General features: G+C 44.8%; 1 protein-coding gene across 2 annotated transcripts in view; it reads left to right on the forward strand.

The window, feature by feature from the left end:
* FUT8 (fucosyltransferase 8) overlaps positions 1-22,409 on the forward strand; it is a 270,203-nt gene that overhangs the window by 159,252 nt on the left and 88,542 nt on the right. For both annotated transcript variants that reach the window (XM_077257005.1, XM_077256999.1), the window contains exon 7: positions 11,261-11,498. In XM_077257005.1, coding sequence (XP_077113120.1) covers positions 11,261-11,498 — 238 coding nt within the window. The remainder of the gene's footprint in view (positions 1-11,260; positions 11,499-22,409) is intronic.

Consider the following 22,409-nt stretch of genomic DNA (forward strand, 5'->3'; position numbering starts at 1 on the left):
CCCGGATTTAGCTGCCAGGACTTCAGTACCCACGCAGCCGCAGACTCTGGTATCCAGTTCCTAGCGCTCATCTCTGGGGCAGGTTAAATCACAGCTCCACTCCCCAGGTTCTGCTCTACTTCTCTCTACTGACACTTAATAAGGGGACCCCGCCTTGCTTCCAGGCATGACATTACTCCCTGTGAGGGAGGCAATGCCACTGTGGCAACCGGACTCCTGGGGTGCCACACTTCATCTGTCACAGACACACTATTGGACTAAAAGGGCCCATTTCCTATAGTGACATTCTTCTGTCACAGACACACTATTGAACTACAAAGGGCCCATTTCCTACAGGGGCCTTCTTCTGCCACAAACACTATTGGGCTACAAAGGGCCCATTTCGTACAGGGGCCTTCTTCTGCCACTGACACACTGTTAGACAACAAAGGGCCCATTTCCTACTCTTGCACAGGGGCCTTCTTCTGTCAGACAAGAACCAAAGACAGACAAGAACCAAATCTGCTTGACAAAAAAAAAATAATTGGAGACAAAACATTGAGTGCTATGCGATAATCGCTCTTTTCTTCTCTTTCTTTTCACAAGTCCAGGGAAATAATCTGCCTTAGAAATTAGGTTTTTGATCCCCATTCCGAAGTAACAAAAAAAAAATATCAGCCTCCTTTTTCCCAGGCAGGTCGTGTTGCAGGTGATTGACAGCCTCATATATTATTTCTCTGTCATTAATATTAGTTGGATTTCATGTCTCCCGGCGTGAAAATTGCAGTAAAGTTTTTAACATGCCAAGTCCACTGCTAACCACTTCTCTACATACTTCAAGTAAAAGAAACGTAAATTCTTCTCATTAGTACTTGTCACGTTTTTGCTAGAATTGTGATTTTCGATTTAAAGAGAACCTGTCATTAGTTCAGAAGTGACCACTTTTTTTCTCTTTTCTCACTGCTAGCCTGATTATTCTGTGTTTTTCTTTTTTTTTAAAATCCACCATACGGTTCTTGAGATTTGTGCCTTTTTATTTCATGCTACTTTTTGTGGCTAAGGGGGCGGTGCTCAGAAAAATTATGCAGAGCAAGCTGGAGACACACCCCTGAGGATTCCTGTGAACCACGCCCTTTTGGAATGACTTTAAAAATGAAAATGCTCATATCTCTGGAACCGTATGGCGGTTTTTAAAAGGGAAAAAAGCAGAATATTCAACAGAGCTATAGGAATAAAAAATAAGGGCAATCTTTAAAGAAAATATTATGAAAAGTTTAAATCGGTATTGTACTATTAAAGGGGTTCTAAGGAATTAGAACATTACCAGTCAATGACAGCTATAAATTTCCCATTGGACCACCACCAATCTGCACTAACCTAGCCCCCGCTTCACTTTGTGACTTAATACAACAGGTAAATTATCGAAAACCTAGGTTATCTGTATCTATTGATTTTAACACATCTATCTATATAATCGTCTACGGGTCACTTCCGTCTGTTTGTCTGTCACGGAAATCCTGCGTTGCTAATTGGTCGCTGCCAGCCAGCCGCGACCAATCAGCGACGGGCACAGTCCGGCCGCGAATTCGCCCTTCCCTACTCCCCTCCAGTCAGTGCCCTGTCCATACTCCCCTCCAGTCAGTGCCCCCATTGCGGTTTAGCAGTCCGTTAAACGGACTGCATTACATCGCGGCATAATGCGGTGTAACGCAGTCCGTTAACGCTGCTATTAACCCTGTGTGACCAACTTTTTACTATTGATGCTGCCTATGCAGCGTCAATAGTAAAAAGATCTAATGTTAAAAATAATTTAAAAAATCATTATATTCTCACCTTTCGGCGCCTTTCCCGCTCCTCGCGACGCTCCGGTCCCAAGAATGCATTGCGGCAATGACCGGAGATGACGTAGCGGTCTCGCGAGATGATGACGTAGCGGTCTCGCGAGACCGCTACATCATCACGTGCTATTGCCGCAGTGCATTCTTGGGACTGGAGCGTCGTGAGGAGCATCGCTAAATGCCTGGGCTGGATGCGGGGGACGCCGGAAGGTGTGTATATAACTATTTTTTATTTTAATTCTTTTTTTAACAGGGATATGGTGCCCACATTGCTATATACTACGTGGGCTGTGTTATATACTGCATGGGCTGTGTTATATACTGCGTGGCCTGTGTTATATACTATGTCTCTGTGCTATATACTACGTGGGCTGTGCTATATACTACGTGGCTGTGCTATATACTACGTGGGCTGTGTTATATACTACGTGGGCTGTGTTATATACTATGTGGGCTGTGTTATATACTATATGGGCTGTGTTATATACTGCGTGGGCTGTGCTACATACTACTATACATATTCTAGAATACCCAATGCGTTAGAATCGGGCCACCATCTAGTGCTATATAAAGTTAAAATTAGATATGGTGGATTCCACACATCAAAATTGAAACCCCCTTATCCTCATGTACTCTACGAAATCTTCATGAAATTCTGAGCCGCCTCATTACTCTTTGCAGTGTTGAAAGTCTGCGTCAATATCTGCTTATTACACATCCAGATTTTTCTGCTGATTTGGATCATGATTGTTTGGATTAACCCTTACACGAAGGAGATATGAGGAATATGCAGCGGCTGTAGATTAATTTAGGTTGTCCTTACCGATCTAGGCTTTTCAGTCATTAAAGTGGCAGGTGTGATAACCAACATTTTGACAGGATGGGTGATAACTAATTCTTCAGTGGGAGGGTCTCTGAAGCGGTGATGTTAATCCATGACAACGCCTCCATTCATGAATATGGGTCTATGTATGTGCACGTGTATGACCGCCATCCCCATAGACAATGAATGGGCAGTGGTGTTAATCCATGACAACTCCTCCATTCATGTACACTGCTCAAAAAAATAAAGGGAACACTTAAACAACAGAATATAACTCCAAGTAAATCAAACTTCTGTGAAATCAAACTGTCCACTTAGGAAGCAACACTGTTTGACAATCAATTTCACATGCTGCTGTGCAAATGGAATAGACAACAGATGGAAATTATTGGCAATTATCAAGACACACTCAATAAAGGAATGGTTCTGCAGGTGGAGACCACAGACCACATCTCAGTACCAATGCTTTCTGGCTGATGTTTTGGTCACTTTTGAATGTTGGTTGTGCTTTCACACTCGTGGTAGCCACACACAAGTGGCTCAGGTAGTGCAGCTGATCCAGGATGGCACATCAATGCTAGCTGTGGCAAAAAGGTTTGCTGTGTCTGTCAGCGTAGTGTCCAGAGGCTGGAGGTGCTACCAAGAGACAGACCAGTACACCAGGAGACGTGGAGGAGGCCGTAGGAGGGCAACAACCCAGCAGCAGGACCGCTACCTCAGCCTTTGTGCAAGGAGGAACAGTAAGAGCACTGCCAGAGCCCTGCAAAATGACCTCCAGCAGGCCACAAATGTGCATGTGTCTGCACAAACGGTTAGAAACCGACTCCATGAGGATGGACTGAGTGTGACGTCCACAGATGCGGGTTGTGCTCACAGCCCAACACCGTGCAGGACGATTGGCATTTGCCACAGAACACCAGGATTGGCAAATTTGCCACTGGCGCCCTGTGCTCTTCACTGATGAAAGCAGGTTCACATTGAGCACATGTGACAGACGTGACAGAGTCTGGAGATGCCATGGAGAGCGATCTGCTGCCTGCAACATCCTTCAGCATGACCGGTTTGGCAGTGGGTCAGTAATGGTGTGAGGTGGCATTTCTTTGGAGGGCCGCACAGCCATCCATGTGCTCGGCAGAGGTAGCCCCTGACTGCCATTAGGTACCGAGATGAGATCCTCAGACCCCTTGTGAGACAATATGCTGGTGCGGTTGGCCCTGGGTTCCTCCGAATACAGGACAATGCCAGACCTCATGTGGCTGGAGTGTGTCAGCAGTTCCTGCAAGATGAAGACATTGAAGCTATGGACTGGCCGGCCCGTTCCCCAGACCTGAATCCGATTGAACACATCTGGGACATCATGTCTCGCACCATCCACCAACGTCACGTTGCACCACAGACTGTCCAGGAGTTGGCGGATGCTTTAGTCCAGGTCTGGGAGGAGATCCCTGAGGAGACAATCTGCCGCCTCATCAGGAGCATGAAAGTAACGGCTTCATGGAAACAAATACCCATAAATCCTTATTGTGAAGTCATCAAGGCATAATTACATATGGGCAATACTGGAAATAATGTTAGGGTAATCGCACAATCAATTGTAGGCAATCAATCAATTGCCCTCATCAGGAGCATGCCCAGGCGTTGGAGGGAGATCATACAGGCATGTGGAGGCCGCACACACTACTGTGCATCACTTCCTTGTCTTGAAGCATTTCCGCGGACGTTGGATCAGCCTGTAATTTGATTTTCCACTTTCATTTTGAGTATCATTCCAAATTCAGACCTCCATGGGATATTCATTTTGATTTGCATTGATCATTTTTGTCTTATTGTTCTTAACACATTCCACTATGTAATGAATAAAGATTTGCAACTGGAATATTTCATTCAGTGATATCTAGGATGTGTTATTTTAGTGTTCCCTTTATTTTTTTGAGCAGTGTATATGGACCTATGACGTGTATGACCGCCATCCCCATGGTCAATGACTGGAGCAATGGTGTTAATCCATGACAACTCCAATTCATGTATATGGGCCTATGATGTGTGTGACCGCCATCCCCATAGACAATGACTGGATCGGTGGTGTTAATCCATGACAATGTCTCCACTATGTATATGGGCCTATGACGTGTATGACCGCCAACCCCATAAACAATGACTGGAGCGGGGGTCACAGACATTGGACTCCAGATCATTGGGTGTGTAGATGTCTAACCCCCAACTATCACCCTGCACATAATTATTGCTGCTTGAAAACAAACAAGGTTGTCTGATGAAGTCACCATTAGGTTAGCGCAGATCTGGTGTATCCCACCTATGTATATGTTGTGTGGTATCGAAATTATATGCCACAGATGATCACTAGAGAGACCGTCGTTAGAGAGGGGGTTGTCTGCATCAGTCATCTGCTTTAATGATTGAACACTGGTCAGCCATGCAACGGAGATTCCAAAAAGGGTTATTTCCCATCTTTATAGATGGATATTGTTTCTAAATACAAGCACTTTTGCCGTTTGCTACTTATTAAGATTTGCAGCCGTTCTGGAGATATTAACATTGAGATATTAACATTTTTTTCTTTGTTTACAGCTTATTACCTAGGAAACCGACCTCTACTGCTGTTTAGGTTATAAGCACTGTGAAGTAGTTGGCCGGGATTAGGAGGTAACAGCGCCCTCCAGAGATCCTGGCCAGTTTCTGAAGTGCTTACAAGCTCAATAGAGAAGAGCTTATACGTGCTGCAAATGTTCTTCTCCCTAGCAGCTGCGGTCGGTCTCCAAGGTAACAAGCAGTAAATAAAAGAAAAGTGGTAATATCTCTAACCAGTAAATTGCAAAAGTGCTTGTGTTCACCAGCTCTATCGCCAATACCTATTTCAGAAGATTGGAATATTCCTTTTAATTCATTATTTATTTCAAAGACGAACATATCTTCTGCCAAGATGAACCGCCATTTCGCGTGAAACTGTAGTGCCTGTGTGGCATCATAAATGTGCGGCATTGATTTACTTTAGATTTCCATTTTGCTAAATATTTGTAGCCCTACAATTTTCATTATCTTGAGAGCGGACCCTCGGCATGAAGTTCGCCGCCATTAACTATCTTACTGCTCTTATTTGCAATGCTGCTTGTACATTTTCCCAGTTGGACTCATATCAAGGGTTCATGCATATGTAAGCACACCGTGCAGTGTTACTCATGCAGTGTGCGCTGCCACATAAGGTCACCTTGGTATCTAGTTAAGAGATCCAACTAACGAACTGAACTTCTACGTTACTCCCAGACTTCTTGTCTGTGTGTGACGAAGAATATATTGAGCTTTGTGAAGACTTCAGCTGGTATATCTATACTTCTTATATACAAATGTAAATGTCTTCTCCCCAGTGAGTCTTCTGTAGCCTGGGCTCCACAGTTTCCCAAGTGAATGGACAATACACCAGAGCGCAGGACCCCACAAGTATCCTCCCCACGAGCAGCGGCTTAGTCTCTATCCCACCTCTTCTCAAAAGACAGCAGTATCCTCAACTTCCCTCCCATCCACCACTGGCAACACCTGCCATTTTCCCTCCCATCTGCCACTGGCAGCACCTGCCATTTTCCCCCCCATCCAACACTGGCAGCAGCATTATCCCATTTCCAATCACTCCATCCCAGGCAGCAGCATCCCCCATCTTGTCTCCTGTTCTCCACTGACAGCAACATCTGCCATTTTCCCTCCTGCCTACTTCTAGCAGAGGCATCCTCCAACTTCCCACCATCCTTCACTCGCTGCAGCATTGTCCTGTTTTCCACTGCTCCGTCACAGGCAGCAGCATCTTCCAATATTCCTGTCATTCTCCACTGTCAGAATTAACCAACAAAAGACAATGAGTGTAAGTGCCATAAAATATATTTTTTTATTTAGATGTATATCTTTAAAATAGCATAAGATTAAAACGAAGTACCAGAGGCTGCAACGCTCAAAAAACAAGATATCCTAATCAATACTGCCAGCACTACAGTACTGCATACAGTATGTGTCTAAATATTTAATACATACACAGACAAGAGTGGTCTTGCTAAAGTGCATTCAGTGTAAGGTGCTGCCATCTTCCATACATAATGGAATAGAGTTTAAAGTTGAAGACTTACATGTGCAGACCAGGTGTAGCGAAGGTTGTCCTGCTGTCCCAACGCACGTTTCGTAGTGTAACTTCCTCACACCTCCTGACCCACTCAAATGACGTGAGCCCACAACTGTGATCGAAAGGGAAAAAAAACTTACCTCTGGTCTCTGGCGTCAAAACTAACAGCAGGGGACTGCAACCCTCAGCTGTCAGCTTCAGCAATGCTGGTTATCAAGAATAGAGAGGTCCCCATGCTTATTTTTTAAATTAAATAAATAATTTAAAAAAACGGCATGAGGTCACCACCATTTTTAACAATTGGCCTTGCTAAAGCAGACAGCTGGCGACTGGTATTCTCAGGCTGGTAAGGGGCCATGGATATTGCCCCCCGGCTGAACAGTTACAAAAAGTTCGGGTTTGGGTACCAGAACAATACCCGGACCCCATTCACTTGAATGGGGGCCCAAACATCCAGTGTTTGCCACGCTCTCATGTACATGACAGCGAGGCAAACACCGCTTCTGATTTGCGGTGAAATCATCCCTACCGGTCAGAGACGCGGTTCCCACACTGTCAAAAGACAGTGTGAGCGCTCAGCTGTGATCGGAGGTATAAAGTCACTGGTGTCAGCAGATGGGATCACTGCTCCCATCATCCCACACCTGCTGCCGCTAATAACAGCGAGAACAGGAGCTGCTGATGGGAGTATTCATCAGCCGGCGCCTGCTCTGTAAATACATAATTAAAAAAATAAAACAGCGTGGGTTCCCCTGTATTTTTGATTACCAGCCAGGCTAAACTCAAAGCTGGGGGCTGCAACCCTCAGCTGTCGGTTTCAACAAGGCTAGTTATCAAGAATAGAGGGGCCCCCACACCATATATTTTAATTATTTAAATAAATAATTTTAAAAAACTGCGTGGGGTCCCCCCCATTTTTGGGAATCAGCCTTGCTAAAGCAGAAAAAAGAAACAGAAAAAACCTAATCTGTGCTCCAAACAAGATAAAACCAAGAACCACCAAAGCAGAGAATGTGCAATAAAAGATATACCTTTATTTAGAAATACTATGACAATAAAACAACATACAAAAATGTGCACGTATCAAGATATGCCTAAAAAATAAAAATTCTTATTAAAATAATGTTTTTGTATATTAAAAAAGACCAATATTGCATGTAGCGGATAAGGTAACAAGATTGAATATGTATATATTTTATATAATATTTCCACTAGGAATTAGAAGCACCACTCATAAAAGATTATATAAACACGTGCAAAAATAAATTCTTTTTTACTTTTTATTTTTAATCACTTTAGTGCACAAATAATGTGACAAAAACTCATCACAGTGTGTTACATGAATAATAAATATAAAAATGTGTATATAAAAATACATAATACAAAAACTCATATATTCACACAGTGCATATGAGCTGAAAAAATCTATAAGTATGTGCACTCATAGGTATAAGAGAAATAGATTATATGCTCTGTGTACTACAGTGAGCACTATAAATAAGAGGCACAAAAGATAGTGCAAGTGCAAAGAACAACAAGGCTAAACAGTGTGCATTTTAAAGTGGCATGTGCATGGTGCTCTAAATTCACCAAGGAGCAAAATGGGGGACTGTACCTTTAAATACCGCCAGATCTTGATACCGCGCTTCCCGACGCGCTTTTCGGAACTAGAATTCCTTCGTCAGGGGGTAAAGCAGACACCTAAAGCAGACAGCTGAGGGCTGGTATTCTCAGGCTGGTAAGGGGCCATGGATATTGCCCCCACAGCCTAAAAATAGCCACCTGCAGCTGCCCAGAAAAGGCGCATCTATTAGATGTGCCAATTCTGGTGCTTTGCCTGGCTCTTCCCACTTGCCCTGTAGTGGTGGCAAGTGTGGTTTATATATGTGGGGTTGATGTCACCTTTGTATTGTCAGGTGACATCAAACCCACGGCTTAGTAATGGAGAGGCGTCTAAAAGACACCTATCCATTACTAATCCTATGGTTACATGGTAAATAAAGACACAACCAGAATAAAGTCTTTTATTAGAAATAAAATAAAACACACTTTTACTTTTTTATTTACAGTTGACGACCGTGAGAACCACTGGTGAATGAGCAGCTGCGAGCGCAGCATCAGTGACCAGCGGTGACATCATCGAGGTTACCTCCGGTCACTGAGGCTGCGTTCCCAGCTGGGCTAAACTGCCGTGACCTTGGAGGGAGCCTCGCTAGCACCGTGAGAAAAACTCTCACGGTGCTAGCAGGGATCTCGCCAAGGTTACTGCAGTTCAGCCCACCTGGGAACGGAACCTCAGTGATGGAAGGTAACGTTATTGACATCACTGCTGGTCACTGACGCTGCGCTCCCAGCAGCTCATTCACCAGTGGTTCTCAGCCTGAACGATCGCATCTAATAAAACAAATAAAAAAACAACAATATCCCTCATCTGTCCATCGTTTGGTCCCACACTGTATTCCATAAATAGGGATAAACATTTTTCAACCTGGATGGTGCCAAGATTCAACCTTCCAGGCTGAGAATCACTGGTGAATGAGCGGCTGCGAGCGCAGCATCAGTGACTAGCGGTGACTTCATCAAGGTTACCTCCAGTCACTGAGGCTGCGTTCCCAGCCGTTCCAATGAATTGCAGTGACCTCCCTCTGGTGTCCCGGTATAGGTGTTCGGTACAGATGCCGAACTTTACTGTTTGGGTTCGCCCATCTCTATTGATAATGATCACAATCATTGATGGGGTCTCCAGGCTTTTGGAGCATCTTTTCCTGTTGCAGCTTATTTCAGCTCACCAGTTGTGCTGAGGTTCCTGTAAAAAGCAGCGTGTTTTCTGTGAATTTCTGATTTTGTGCCAGGAATCATTAGTTGTGAAACCACATGCGGTTCTTGACTGCATGTCGAAAACCACAGCACATCTGAATATTGAATATCTGAAGCTGCTCAATCTGAATATACCCTAATTAGGGTAATAAGCAGTAACAAGCCCTGACTGCAGTCTTTCTGCTGATTCTGAGCTGTGATTAATCGGTGGTCTTATAGTAAATCGTACACATACATTGTGCTATCCCCATGGGCTATGCTAAGCTCCATGATGTCTGTACTGGGATTGTTTTTGTCCCAAGTTTCACGTTACCTGATTTATTCATGAGATGCTACAAGTAGGATCCTACATTGCCGTAAGGAATATTCAGTGATAAGTGATAGCAGAGGTGGAGTAGTGACTACTTCCATCACGTATGTGATTATATATCACTACAAAAAAGGCCACACCTAACAATACATGGATAAAATGATGGTAAGGGAGGCACACACCCCAGTGGTATGTGGTGGAGGTAGTGCAGCTCCAAAATACTGATGAACGACCCTCATCTGGGCACATTACACCTCCAGGTGATCGGTGACCTCTCCATCTACATCCATAGGCATTAATATGGGGTCCGTCTTTTTGCAGCTATATCAGTTTCTGCTGTCTTGCTACAGGATTTAGGGATTTTGGAGGTGTCTGGGGGAATTTTTTGAGCATTTGTGAGGTCATACACACTGATTTTGGAAGAGACCGGGATCACAATCTTTCTTTTAGTTCATCCCAAAGGTGTTGTATGGGGTTGAGGTCTAGACTCTGTGTGGCCGGTCATGTTCTCCATCACCAAACTCCCCCCTCCTTGTCTGTATGGACTTTGTGCACTGGGCACCATCATGGGGAACAGACAATGACCTTTTTTAGACTGTTCTCACAAAATTGTAAGCTACAATTGTCCAAAGTGTCTTTATGACTTGAAGTATTAAGATTTCCTTTCACTTAACTATGAGTTCAACCTCTAAAAAACAAGCCCATAGCATTATCCTCCTCCACCAAACTGTACAGAGTCACAATGCAGTCAGGGGATCACATACTCCTGACATTCACCAAACCCAGACTCATCCATCAGATGCCAGATAGAGAAGTGTGCACAGAACACATCTCCTCCTGAGTCCAGTGGTGACAGCTTTACACCACTCCATCCGATGCTTGGCATTGTGCTTGGTGATGTAAGGCTGCATGCAGCTGCTCAGCCATGAAGCTCCCGGCAGGGGTGCAGAGTTTTTGTGTTGATGTCAATACCAGAGGACTCTACCGTTGAGTCAGCAGAGCGGTGGTGACTTTTCTGCCCTCATCTCCTCAGCACTCTATAACACTGCGTGGTCTTCACTTTGTGGCTGAGTTGCTGCGGTTCCTTCCGTTTCTCAGTAAAATCACTCACAGGTGATGGGGGAAGATATTGGAGGACATGTTATGGATGGACTTGTTCCCCCAGTTGCCTCTATTACAGGACCTATGTTAGAATGGGCCAGATGTTATACATTGGGAGCGAGGGGCTGGATTGTATACAACAGGGGCACAGGAGCCCGGTGTTATACATTTCAGCAGTTCCCAATGTCTGGAAATACAATTCTCACTGTTAGATGATGATTGTCTTTTTGCTTTTAATCAGATTTCACGCTTTCTTTTTTTAACTGTAGAACCCAAAGGATTGCAGCAAAGCAAAGAAACTAGTGTGCAACATCAACAAAGGCTGCGGCTACGGATGCCAACTTCACCACGTGGTCTACTGCTTCATGATCGCCTTCGGCACGCAGAGGACGCTCATCCTGGAGTCACAGAGCTGGAGATATGCCACGAGCGGATGGGAGACGGTCTTCAAGCCAGTCAGCGAAACATGCACGGATAGGTCGGGCATGACCACAGGACACTGGTCAGGTCAGTCTGTCAGGACACTGGTCAGGTCGGTCAGTTCCACTTGTAGTACATGCTCGGCTCTCCATGATCTCCTCAGTAGCCGATGTTTGTTGAGCCAGTGCTGCTCTGATGTGTTCACAATATGCAACGCTGCTTATGACCCCAAGTGTTGGCGTAGATGTAACCTTAATATGGCTGCATCTGTCATCTGGCTAAAGAATCTCATCGGCCACTGACGCTTATTCTCCCAGTCCTCTGACACATCTCGGAAATGACGCTGTGAAATTCATGGAGTGTGATGCTTTTGTCCTTGAAATGATTTACTCATTAGCACCCATTTCTGAGTCCGCCGAGCGCAGCCCCGCTTGACTTGCATTGCGTATAATCTCCTGTGAGCCGTAGATTTGCACATATATCAGCTGGGAAGTTTGCATTTGGGAAATGTGGCCAACGTTCTTCTCAACATCACTTTACTACTTTAACTTGGTTGTTTGTATATTGATATTTGCTTTCATACCATAAAGTGACTTGTGAAAAAAAGGGTTTGTATGCACAGGAGAAGATAGGGGGCGCTCTTCCCTCCTTCGTAGCAAATTGAGTATCACGGAAGTACATATAGTATTGAGGGCCTAGTAGAATTGGTGCACATTGATTTGGAGCACCTGATCCATCGGCCGCCTCAGTAGTCTGTGGCCACCAGACAGCAGCTGTAAAACTTCCTGTTGCCTCACCGCATTCGCATCTCTTCTTTACAAGGCCAGCTAATCAAGAGGCGCTGATGTTGGATGAGGTTCTTGAAACTCCAGTCTACCGGCCACAAACTGACATTGCCGGTGAACCAAGTGCTGCAAAACGATTCTAGTGCCAAACTTTGGTTCGGCCCTCAAACACTCAACAAACTTTTACCTACCATACAGGTGGGACTTCCAGCTGCTAATCCCCTAATCCCCCCCCCCCCCCCCCGTCGATCTGTCAAAAGAGCAGAGATTTTTTGTTGAATTGATTGCCTCTGCTACTCTGTTTTAGCCATCAATGGAGGTCTCCGCACCCGTAATCGCACTGATCCAAAATCCCCAAACTTCTGACATCTTGACTGTTTCTGTGTCTCAAGCTTCTGCCCTCTGACCACTTAGCTCTCTCCTGGCATGGGGGTCTTCGTGGTCTGCTTAAATGTTTTTCTTTCCTCTAATACATATGAGCACTAATGCTAAGTCTGAAAATCTCTCCAGTTTCCCCAATTTCTTATGTGTGACAGGGTGCACTAAATACCCAGAAGGAACATAGGAGGGTGGCGGAAACTTTCACCATAAACTACACATATAGGAATCTATCTCATATCTATCTACCTCTTTGTCTTAGACTGTGTTCAATCGTTGCGTTCTTGCTTCACTTTTTTTGCTGTTTTTTATGCAAATTTTAAGTTGTGTTTTACAGTACCAGCATTATCTGTGAGATTTCAGAAATCTCATGTAAACACATTATTTTTTTCCTGACTGAATTGGAAAACTGCTGCATTTTTGAAAACTACAGTTTGTCACTTTCACCGTTTTTTTCAGCGTTTTTTCACTCATTGAAAAAGCAATGAGTAAGTGCAAAAACACAGTAAAAAATGCAGGTATCAGATTTTGCTGCATTGTTAGTGAAAAAAAACATGTACAGTTGGATGTGTAACCCATTTATTTTTGTGATTTTTCCATGTTTAAGCCATCATGTCTTTGTCTCCTCACATTAGTTATGATTACTGCAGTTAACCTAAGCAGGATTAACAAGAGGGAAGGAGGTGTTGCATTGTATGTTAGGAAAACGTATTTCTCCACAGAGATCCAAGCTTCAGAGACTGGTAGCTCTGTAGAAACTGTTTGGGTAAGGATACAAGGAGAGAAGAACAGGAAGGACACTATTCTAGGTGTTTACGCTAGGCCACCTGGACAGACTGTAGATATGGATGAACTCTTTTTATATCAGGTCAGTGAGGGTGATCAATGAGTGGAACAGGCTGCCACACGAGGTGGTGAGTTCTCCTTCAATGGAAGTCTTCAAACAGAAGCTGGACAGATATCGGTCTGAGATGGTTTAGTGACTCCTGCATTGAGCAGGGGGTTGAACAGGATTACCCTTGAGGTGCCTTCCAACTCTTAATGTTCTATGATTCTAAGTTATTGATGTGTGAAAAGTAAATATTTGCAAACCAAGCTGTGAAATTGAACAATACCTGATGAACTCAAAGGTCTACCAAAGTGTGAAAGTAAACAGTGTCCTTCAAACTCATTGCTCAGTAAATATCTTAACCCCTTACTGACTGCCTGTTCGCCTTTTAACGGCGCTGAGAAATAAGTGTATAGCGCCCCTCAGCGTCAGAAAGCCTCCAGGGTCTCAGCTACCAGGGGTAGCTGAGACCCCGGAGAACATGATTCGGGTCGGTTTTTACCATCCCGTCATGGGATTACCATTATTCACCGAATAACAGCGATCACAAAAAAAGTCTGATTTTCAAGTCATTTCTCTCTTTCCTCTGATATGATCTAGCATATCAGAGGAGAGAGAAATGGGGTCCCCCAAGCCCCCCGATTCTCCGCCATGCCCGGGCCCTCTTGCTCAGTCCTCCGGCCCTCCACATCATCTTCCTGGAAGAAAATGGCAGGCGCACCGCACATGCAAGATCTACTGGCTGGTACCCAGCGGCAATAGGAGATTTTTCCTACCACAGTGATCAAAATAAAAAAAAAGTAAATCAAACCCCCCTTTGTCACACCCTCGGTTAAATAAAAATAATAAAATATATAGATAGATAGATATTTTTTTTTTCATTCTTTGCAGTTAGGTTTAGGGTTGTGTTGGGGTTAGAGTTGTGTTGGGGTTAGGGTTGTGTTAGGGGTTAGGGTTAGAGATGAGCGAATATGTTCAACTTCCTCCTTATTCGGCAAGCTTTAGCGCTTACCGAATAAGCTGCAGAGGAAACCCGGATACCTGGATCGCTTCGGCTGATCAGCTGTTCGGCGCCCTTTGCATGTGTTGCAGCTGTTTCACTATCACAACACATGCATGGAGATCCTGTTTGTTAGACTCTCCATGCATGTGTTGTGACTGTCACAGACCCTCGACTCATGCAGCTGCGGAGCCAAATAGCTGATCAATCGGAGCGATCCAGGTATCCGGGTTCCCTCTGCAGCTTATTCGGTAAGCACTATAGCTTGCTGATTAAGGAGGGAGCCAAGCATATTCCCTCATCTCTAGTTAGGTTTGGGGTTAGGGTTGTGTTAGTGTTGGGGTTAGGGTTGTAGGGTTTAGAGTAGAGTTGTGGTTAAGGTTGTGTTGGGGTTAGGGTTTTGTTGTGGTTAGGGTTATGTTGGGGTTGGGATTAGGGTTAGGGGTGTGTTGGGGTTTAGTTTAGGGTTAGGGATGTGTTGGGGTTAGGGTTGAGGTTTGGGTTGCTTTGGGGTTAGAGTTGTGTAAGGGGTTAGGGCTGTGTTGGGGTTAGGGCTGTGTTGGGGTTAGGGCTGTGTTGGGGTTAGGGCTGTGTTGGGGTTAGGGCTGTGTTGGGGTTAGGGCTGTGTTGGGGTTAGGGCTGTGTTGGGGTTAGGGCTGTGCTGGGGTTAGGGCTGTGTTGGGGTTAGGGCTGTGTTGGGGTTGGGGCTGTGTTGGGGTTGGGACTGTGTTGGGGTTGGGGCTGTGTTGGGGTTGGGGTTAGGGCTGTGTTGGGGTTGGGGTTAGGGCTGTGTTGGGGTTGGGGTTAGGGCTGTGTTGGGGTTGGGGTTAGGGCGGGGTTGGGGTTAGGGCTGTGTTGGGGTTGGGGTTAGGGCTGTGTTGGGGTTGGAGTTAGAATAGGGGGTCTTCAGACCCAACAAGGTTCCCGCCATTGATTCCAGCCTATTTTGCGTTCAAAACATCAAACGATGCTCCCTCGCTTCTGAACCCTGCCATGCGCCTAAACAGTGGATTTCCCCCACATATCGGTGTACTCATTTCTTTAGTTCTCGTGAAGCACATGAAGGATTAATAAACTTCTTGAATGTGGTTTTGAGCACCTTGAGGCGTTCAGGTTTTAGAATGGTGTCAATGGTGGGTATTTTCTGTCATATTAACCCCCTAAGGTCACTTCAAATGTGATATGGTCCCTAAAAAAATAGTTTTGTAAAGTTTGCTGGAAAAATGTGAAATCTCATTTTAACCCTTAGGGTAAGTTCACACTGGGCGTTTTTGCTGCTTTTTTATGCTGATTTTCAGCTGGTTTTTACAGTACCAGTAAAGCCTATGAGATTTCTGAAATCTCATGCACACGCATTGGTTTTTTTTGTCATCCTGATTTTGTGCTTTGCAGTGTTTTTTCACATATAGCATGTCACTTCTTTCAGCGTTTTTGCAGCGTTTTTCACCCATTGACTTTAATGGATGGTGAAAAAATGCTGCAAATACGCAGGTTGACTTTTTTTTCCAGCGGATTTGCTGCAGCAAAGTCAAGGAAAGCAGGATGTGACCTCACAGTCAGCTCCGCTACATCTAGATGGCAGTCTGCATGATGCGTTCATTCAGCCTGTCATCCAGCAGAGCGGATCCAAACCCCATTCACTTGAATGGGGGGCCCGACAATACAGGGTTTGACCCGCTGTTATATGCATGACAGCTTGTCAAACACCACTTCTGATCGGTGGTGAAACCATCCCCACCTGTCAGAGAGCAGGAGTTACCGTGCTGTCAAAAGACAGCTTGAGTTCTTAGCTGTGATCAGAGGTATGCAGTTTAACTCCGGTCACTAGCATCAGCTGATGAAACTACTGCTCCTATCACCTGACATGTGGTGCCGTTAATAACAATGGGAGCGGGAGCGATGGATGGAAGTATTCATCAGCCGCTCCTGCGATGTAAATAAATAATTTAAGAAAAAAAACAACCTGCATGGATTCCCCCTATTTTTGATAACAAACCAGGCAAAACTCACAGCTGGAGGCTGCAACCGTCAGCTTCAGCAAGCTGCAAGGTTGGTTATCAACAATAGATCCCCATGCTGTTTTTTTAAATTATTTACATAAATAATAATAAAAAAAATGGCATGGGTTACCCCCATTGTTGACAACCAGCCTTGCTCAAGCTCACAGCTGGGGGCTGGTATTCTCAGGCTGGTAAGGGGCCATGGATATTGACCCCCCCAGCCTAAAAATAGCAGCCCACAGCTGCCTAGAAAAGGTGCATCTATTGGATGTGCCAATTCTGGCTCTTTCCCCAGTTCTTCCCACTTTCCCTGTACTGGTAGCAAGTGGGGTTCATATTTGTGGGGTTGATGTCACCTTTGTATTGTCAAGTGACGTCAAGCCCACGACTTATTAATGGAGAAGCATCTATAACACACCTATCCATTACTAATCCTATAGTTACATGATATATAAAGATACAGCCAGAATAAAGTCCTTTATTAGAAATAAAACAAAACACACTTTTACTTTATTTAAAAATAACAAACACAGTTATGCTCCCCTAATTCTACCGAAGCCCTCGTTCTCCTGTAATAAAACTAAAATAAAAAACAACAATATCCCTCACCTGTCCGACCTTCTGTCCCACGCCGTTATCCATGTCTGGGGGATTAAAGGGAACCTGTGACCTCAAATTGGCGGGATATTAAAATGATTTGCTTCCGGTCCGAGGTCACTGCAGTTCAGCCAGGCCGGGAACGGAGCCTGAGTAACCGAAGGTAACCTCGATGATATCACCGCCAGTCAAGGAGGCTGCACTCGCAGCAGTCCAGTCACCAGTGGTTCTCAGGCTGGACGGTCGCATCTTGGCACCGTCCAGGTTGAAAACTATTAAAGGGAACCTGTCACCTCAAATTGGCGGGATAGTAAAATGATTTGTTACCGGTCTGATGGGCGGCGTATTCTCTTCATTTCTCAACCCCGTATTGAGCAAGTATTTTTCTGTGTTCCGGGACATAGTGCGCGGGCGCATGTGCAGTAATGCTTTTCGGCTTTGCCCGCAGTAGGGCAAAGCATAATGCGCGTGCGCCACTGAAGACTGAATGGCACACGCGCCAACTATGGCACACGCATACTCTATTCTCTAAAATATTGCAAAAAACAGGGACAGACGGGGTGGAGAAATGAAGAGGATACGCCGCCCATCGGACCGGTAACAAATCATTTTAATATCCCGCCAATTTGAGGTGACAGGGTTCCCTTTAATAGTTTTCAACCTGGACGGTGCCAGGATGCGACCGTCCAGGCTGAGAACCACTGGTGACTGGACTGCTGCGAGCGCAGCCTCCTTGACTGGCGGTGATATCATCGAGGTTACCTTCGGTTACTCAGGCTCCGTTCCCAGCCTGGCTGAACTGCAGTGACCTCGGTAAGATCCCCGCTAGCACTGTGACAAAGTCACGCGGTGCAGAAGCAAGTTCATCAGGAGAATTTCACTGGGGTGAATTTCAACTGTGGTGATCTTGCCTCTGCACCCTGCGACTTTCTCACGGTACTAGCGGGGATCTCAAGGTCACGGCAGTTCGGCCCCGGTTGGCTGAACTGTGTCTTATTGACGCGTCTTATTGATGCCTCTCCATTACTAACCTTGAGGCTTGATGTCACCTGACAATACAAAGGTGACATCAGCCCCCCACTATCACCCCACTTGCCACCGCTACAGGGCAAGTGGTAAGAGCGAGGCTAAATGCCAAAATTGGCGCATCTTGTAGATGCGCCTTTTCTGGGGTGGCTGAGAGCTGATGTTTTTAGCCTGGGCTATTAATATCAGCCCGCAGCTGTCTGCATAACCTTTGCTGGTTATTACTTATAGGGGGACTCTACGTAATTTTTTTGGGGGTCCCCCATTTTAATAGCCAGTAAAGGCTAATTATACAGCTGTGAGCTGATATTAATTGCCTGGGAAGCTCCATGGGTATAACCCCCTTCCCAGGCTATGAACATCGCCCCATCCCCCCCCCCCGCTATCAGCTTCCCCTCTGCTGGTTAAGAAAATTACAGAAAAATATTTCATGTACAGTACATGTACAGTAAGCTGCACACACAGTGCACTAATGGTATTTGTCTCTGACATCTATATATTCTATTTGTATTTACTGCATGTAATCCATCTCTTCTATCCTGTCGGCTCCTGTTGTGATTTTCCAGTACACGGCACATGAATTGCTGACTTTTCAAAGAATCTAAAGGTATGGTTCTGCAGGAAGTATTTTTTTTTTCTTGGGGGCACTCAACTTTATTAGCATGCACAAAGAGTCACAAGATAGCCCCAAGAACGCATGAAAAAAAAAAAACACACCAAAAGCGCATCAAAACATGCGTTTTTGCTGCAGGTTATTTCCTGCTTAAAAATCAGGATTTGCTGCAGAAAAAAAATGCAAAAAAAAACGCCCAGTGTCAACTTTTCTTTATAACGTCCTAACAATAAAATATTATGTTTCCAAATTGTGCTGATGTAAAGTAGACATGTGGGAATTGTTATTTATTAACTGTTTTGTGTGATATGACTCTCTAATTTAAGGGCACAAAAATTAAAAGTTTGAAAATTGCTATATTTTCAAAATTTTGCCAAACTTCCGGTTTTTTTTTTTATAAATAAACTCAAGTCATTTCAAACAAATGTTACCACTATCACGAAGTACAATATGTCATGAAACAATAATCTCAGAATCACCGGGATCTGTTGAAGTGTTCCAGATTTATAATCATATGAAGTGACGGTGGTCAGAATTTTAAAAATTGGCCTGGTCATTAAGGGGTTAAGTAAATTATTCACCGCTGTTACATTTGGAATTGTGTATTTTTTCATGAACTCATGTGAACTGTTTTTTCAGATATAAAAATCTTTTCCAGTAAATAATTTAATCAAATTCCCCCCTTTTTCCCAAAAATGATTTTAAAGTTTCACATACGTTTTGCACTGATTACCTGTGTTCACGCTTCTGTGTTGGAAGCAAAACTGAACTTTGATATCCTCAAAAACTCAGCAAAACCTGCTTTTTGTCCGCAGCTTTTTTTACTGCCAATAGAGCAGGTTCCTATCTTTTTTTTCTTGTTTCTTTCCTCTTTTACTCTCTCTCTCTCTCTCTCTCTCTCTCTCTGTATCATCTGTGTATCTCTTTCTCTCTCTCTTCCTTTCTCTCTTTCTCTTTCTCTCTTTCTCTATCTTTCTGTCTTTCTCTATCTTCAAATAGTACTTAGTCCTGCTTTATTGGCAGGACTACCGTAAGTACATGTTAGCATTGCCAAAGCATATGGTAAAAATACGGGGATAGGGGGTGGAGTAGGGAGGCATATAGAGGTCCAGGATATATCAGGCTCCTTTTTGAGGATAGGGGGCAATGTCTAGGGTGGGGTATAGGAGTCCGTGACATAACAGGCTCTTTAGTCGGGGAATAGGGACATGTCCAGGGTGTGGTATAGGAGTCCATGACATATCAGGCTCTTTAGTTGGGGGATAGGGACATGTCCAGGGTGGGGTACAGGAGTCCATGACATATCAGGCTCCTCTTAGTCTGTGGCAGGCCCTGACATATTCTGCTGCTATGGCCGCTGCACTTTCCTCTTCCCCCAGTATTATCGGCAGTTTCTCTTCCTCCTCCATGGAGGTGAAGTCTGGGAGAAGATCAGTCTCTTGAAGGGAGTGTCCCTCACTGCGGAGTATTTGGGGCACCTCAGCAGGAAGTGGGCCTCGTCCTCCAAGGCCTCCGGGGGGCGCTGCTGGCAGAGTCTGCTCTCTCGGGGCTTGTAGTTCTGTCGCTGCTGCCCAGATTCGATGAGTAGATTGAGGGCGCTCAGTCTGTACCGTCTCAGGATCTGTCGCTCTATGAGGTTTTCTAGTTTCTCTAGATATAGGGCCAGTTTGTACCCCCTGTACTGTAGGTTCTGGTATAGCGTCAGTTTCTGGGTTTTGTTTATGTCGTTCCTCCAGATGCTGAGATATTCCTCTTTGACTTTGTGTATCATTTTCCAGATTTCGCCTTTTGTCAGGCCATGTAGGTCATGGCTTGGTCAGGCTGGCTTTGGGTACTTTGTGTTGGGAGGCTTCCTGGGGCTTCCTGGTGTAGGAAGGCTTTGAGATGATAGGACCTGGCACTACTACTTTGTAGATGAGCCTTGATTGACAGCGTCTTCCTCTGGATTGCGAGGTGTAGTGAGAATCTGCCCAGCTCTGCTCGGCAGGCACTGTTTGATGTACTCCAATGGACTTGGAGAAGATGCTTGCAGAACTCTAGGTGGAATATTTCATTCGGCTCCGCGTCCCACTTTGACCAGTTTTGGGTATGAGACTGGGCCCCAAACCTCACTGTCGTACGGAAGGATTAGGGCAATGATGGAGTCAGAGATTTTTAGCCAGACGGTTACTGGTGCCTTGAGATGGTACAGACGTCTTCTGATGGCATAGAAGGCTTTGGATGCCTTGTCTTTCAGTAACTCTATGGCTTACTTGAAGCTCCCTGACTGGCCGAGTTCTAGGCCCAGGTAGGTGTACTTGTTGGTTTCTGTAAGTAGACAGTTGTCTATTATAAAGGTAGAATGGCCAGCAGGTTTTTGTTCACTTTTCTGGAACACCGTGATATTAGTTTTCTTCTGGTTGATTGGCAGTCCCCATGTGCTGCTGAAGGTCTCTAGGATTTTCTCGGTTGGTGATAACAGCACGAGGTCATCAGCATACAGCAGAAATTTCACCTGGGTGTCATGAAAGGTGAGTTGTGGTGCTGAGTAGCATTCTATGGCCACCACCAGGTCATTGATGTAGATGTTAGAGAGCGTTGGACTGAAGCTGCAGCCCTGTCTCACTCCTCGGCTCTGTTGGAAATAGACCGTTCTCCTTCCGTTGACCCTCACGCTGCAACTGTTCTCAGTGTAGGAGTTTCGGATGACATCATATGTTTCGCTTCCTTTTCCGCTCCCCAGCAGTTTTAGGAATAGTCCTGGGTGCCACACTGAGTCGAAGGCTGTCTTGAAATCCACAAAACAAGCGTATATCTTCCCGTTCTTTGTATTGTTGACTTGGCTCTTGATGAGGCTGTGCAGAGTGTAGATGTGGTCTCTTTTTCTCTCTCTTTCTCTTATCTTTTGCTCTCTCTCTTTCTCTTTTTTTTCTCTGTCTCTTGCTCTCAGAAATGTTGAGGATCCTGACAGTAATTGGAGTGTGCTGTGCTGTGGAGTGTAATGGAGACTGGCAGCCTCTAATAAGCCACAGTGCACATCACGTGTCTTTGTACCAAGACTTGCTCTGCTGAGTGAGCTGAGTACACGCCGCAGTGTTCTCTGCCAGAAGAGGATATAATACGTGATCACTGCACCCAGTGTCGGATGTGGCAGTATGGAACGAGGGTTGTTCTCTTGATTTTTTCACTTAAGCGGAGTATTACCTCTAATTACCGTTGTTTTGCTGATTCTGAAACAGTTTTTATTTTTTTCCGTGTCACACTGTTACAAAATTACAGTTAGATCCAGAAATTTTTGGACAATGATAGAATCTTTGTGATTTCAGCTCTGCATGCCACAATTTTACTGTTTTTGATTCATAATTAAACAACTGAGATTCGATTGAAGTGGATACTTTCAGGTTTAATTAAAGGAGTGGAACAGGAATCTCCTGTGAAATGTTTAGTAATTGTGACTATTTTTCTGCAAAGCCATCTCATTTCAGAGGTTCAAAAGTAATTGGACCATAAATAAAATGTTCATTTTTAATAGTTTGTAGAGGATACTTTGCAGCAATGATGGCCTGAAGTGTGGAGGTCATGGCTGTCACCATCACTGGTGTCCTCCGGTGTGAGGCTTTGTCGCCTTTACTGCAGTGACTTCAGTTCCCTCTTGTTTGTGGCTCTTTCTGCCTTAAGTTTTGTTTTCAGCCTGTGAAATGCGGCTGAAATTGGGTCATTGTCCATCTGTCCTGTGAAGCAGCGTCCAATCAACGTTGCTGCATTTGGTTGAATCGGAGGAGAAAGTATCT

The sequence above is a fragment of the Ranitomeya variabilis genome, chromosome 1, assembly GCF_051348905.1.
Source record: "Ranitomeya variabilis isolate aRanVar5 chromosome 1, aRanVar5.hap1, whole genome shotgun sequence".
Lineage (NCBI taxonomy): Eukaryota > Metazoa > Chordata > Amphibia > Anura > Dendrobatidae > Ranitomeya > Ranitomeya variabilis.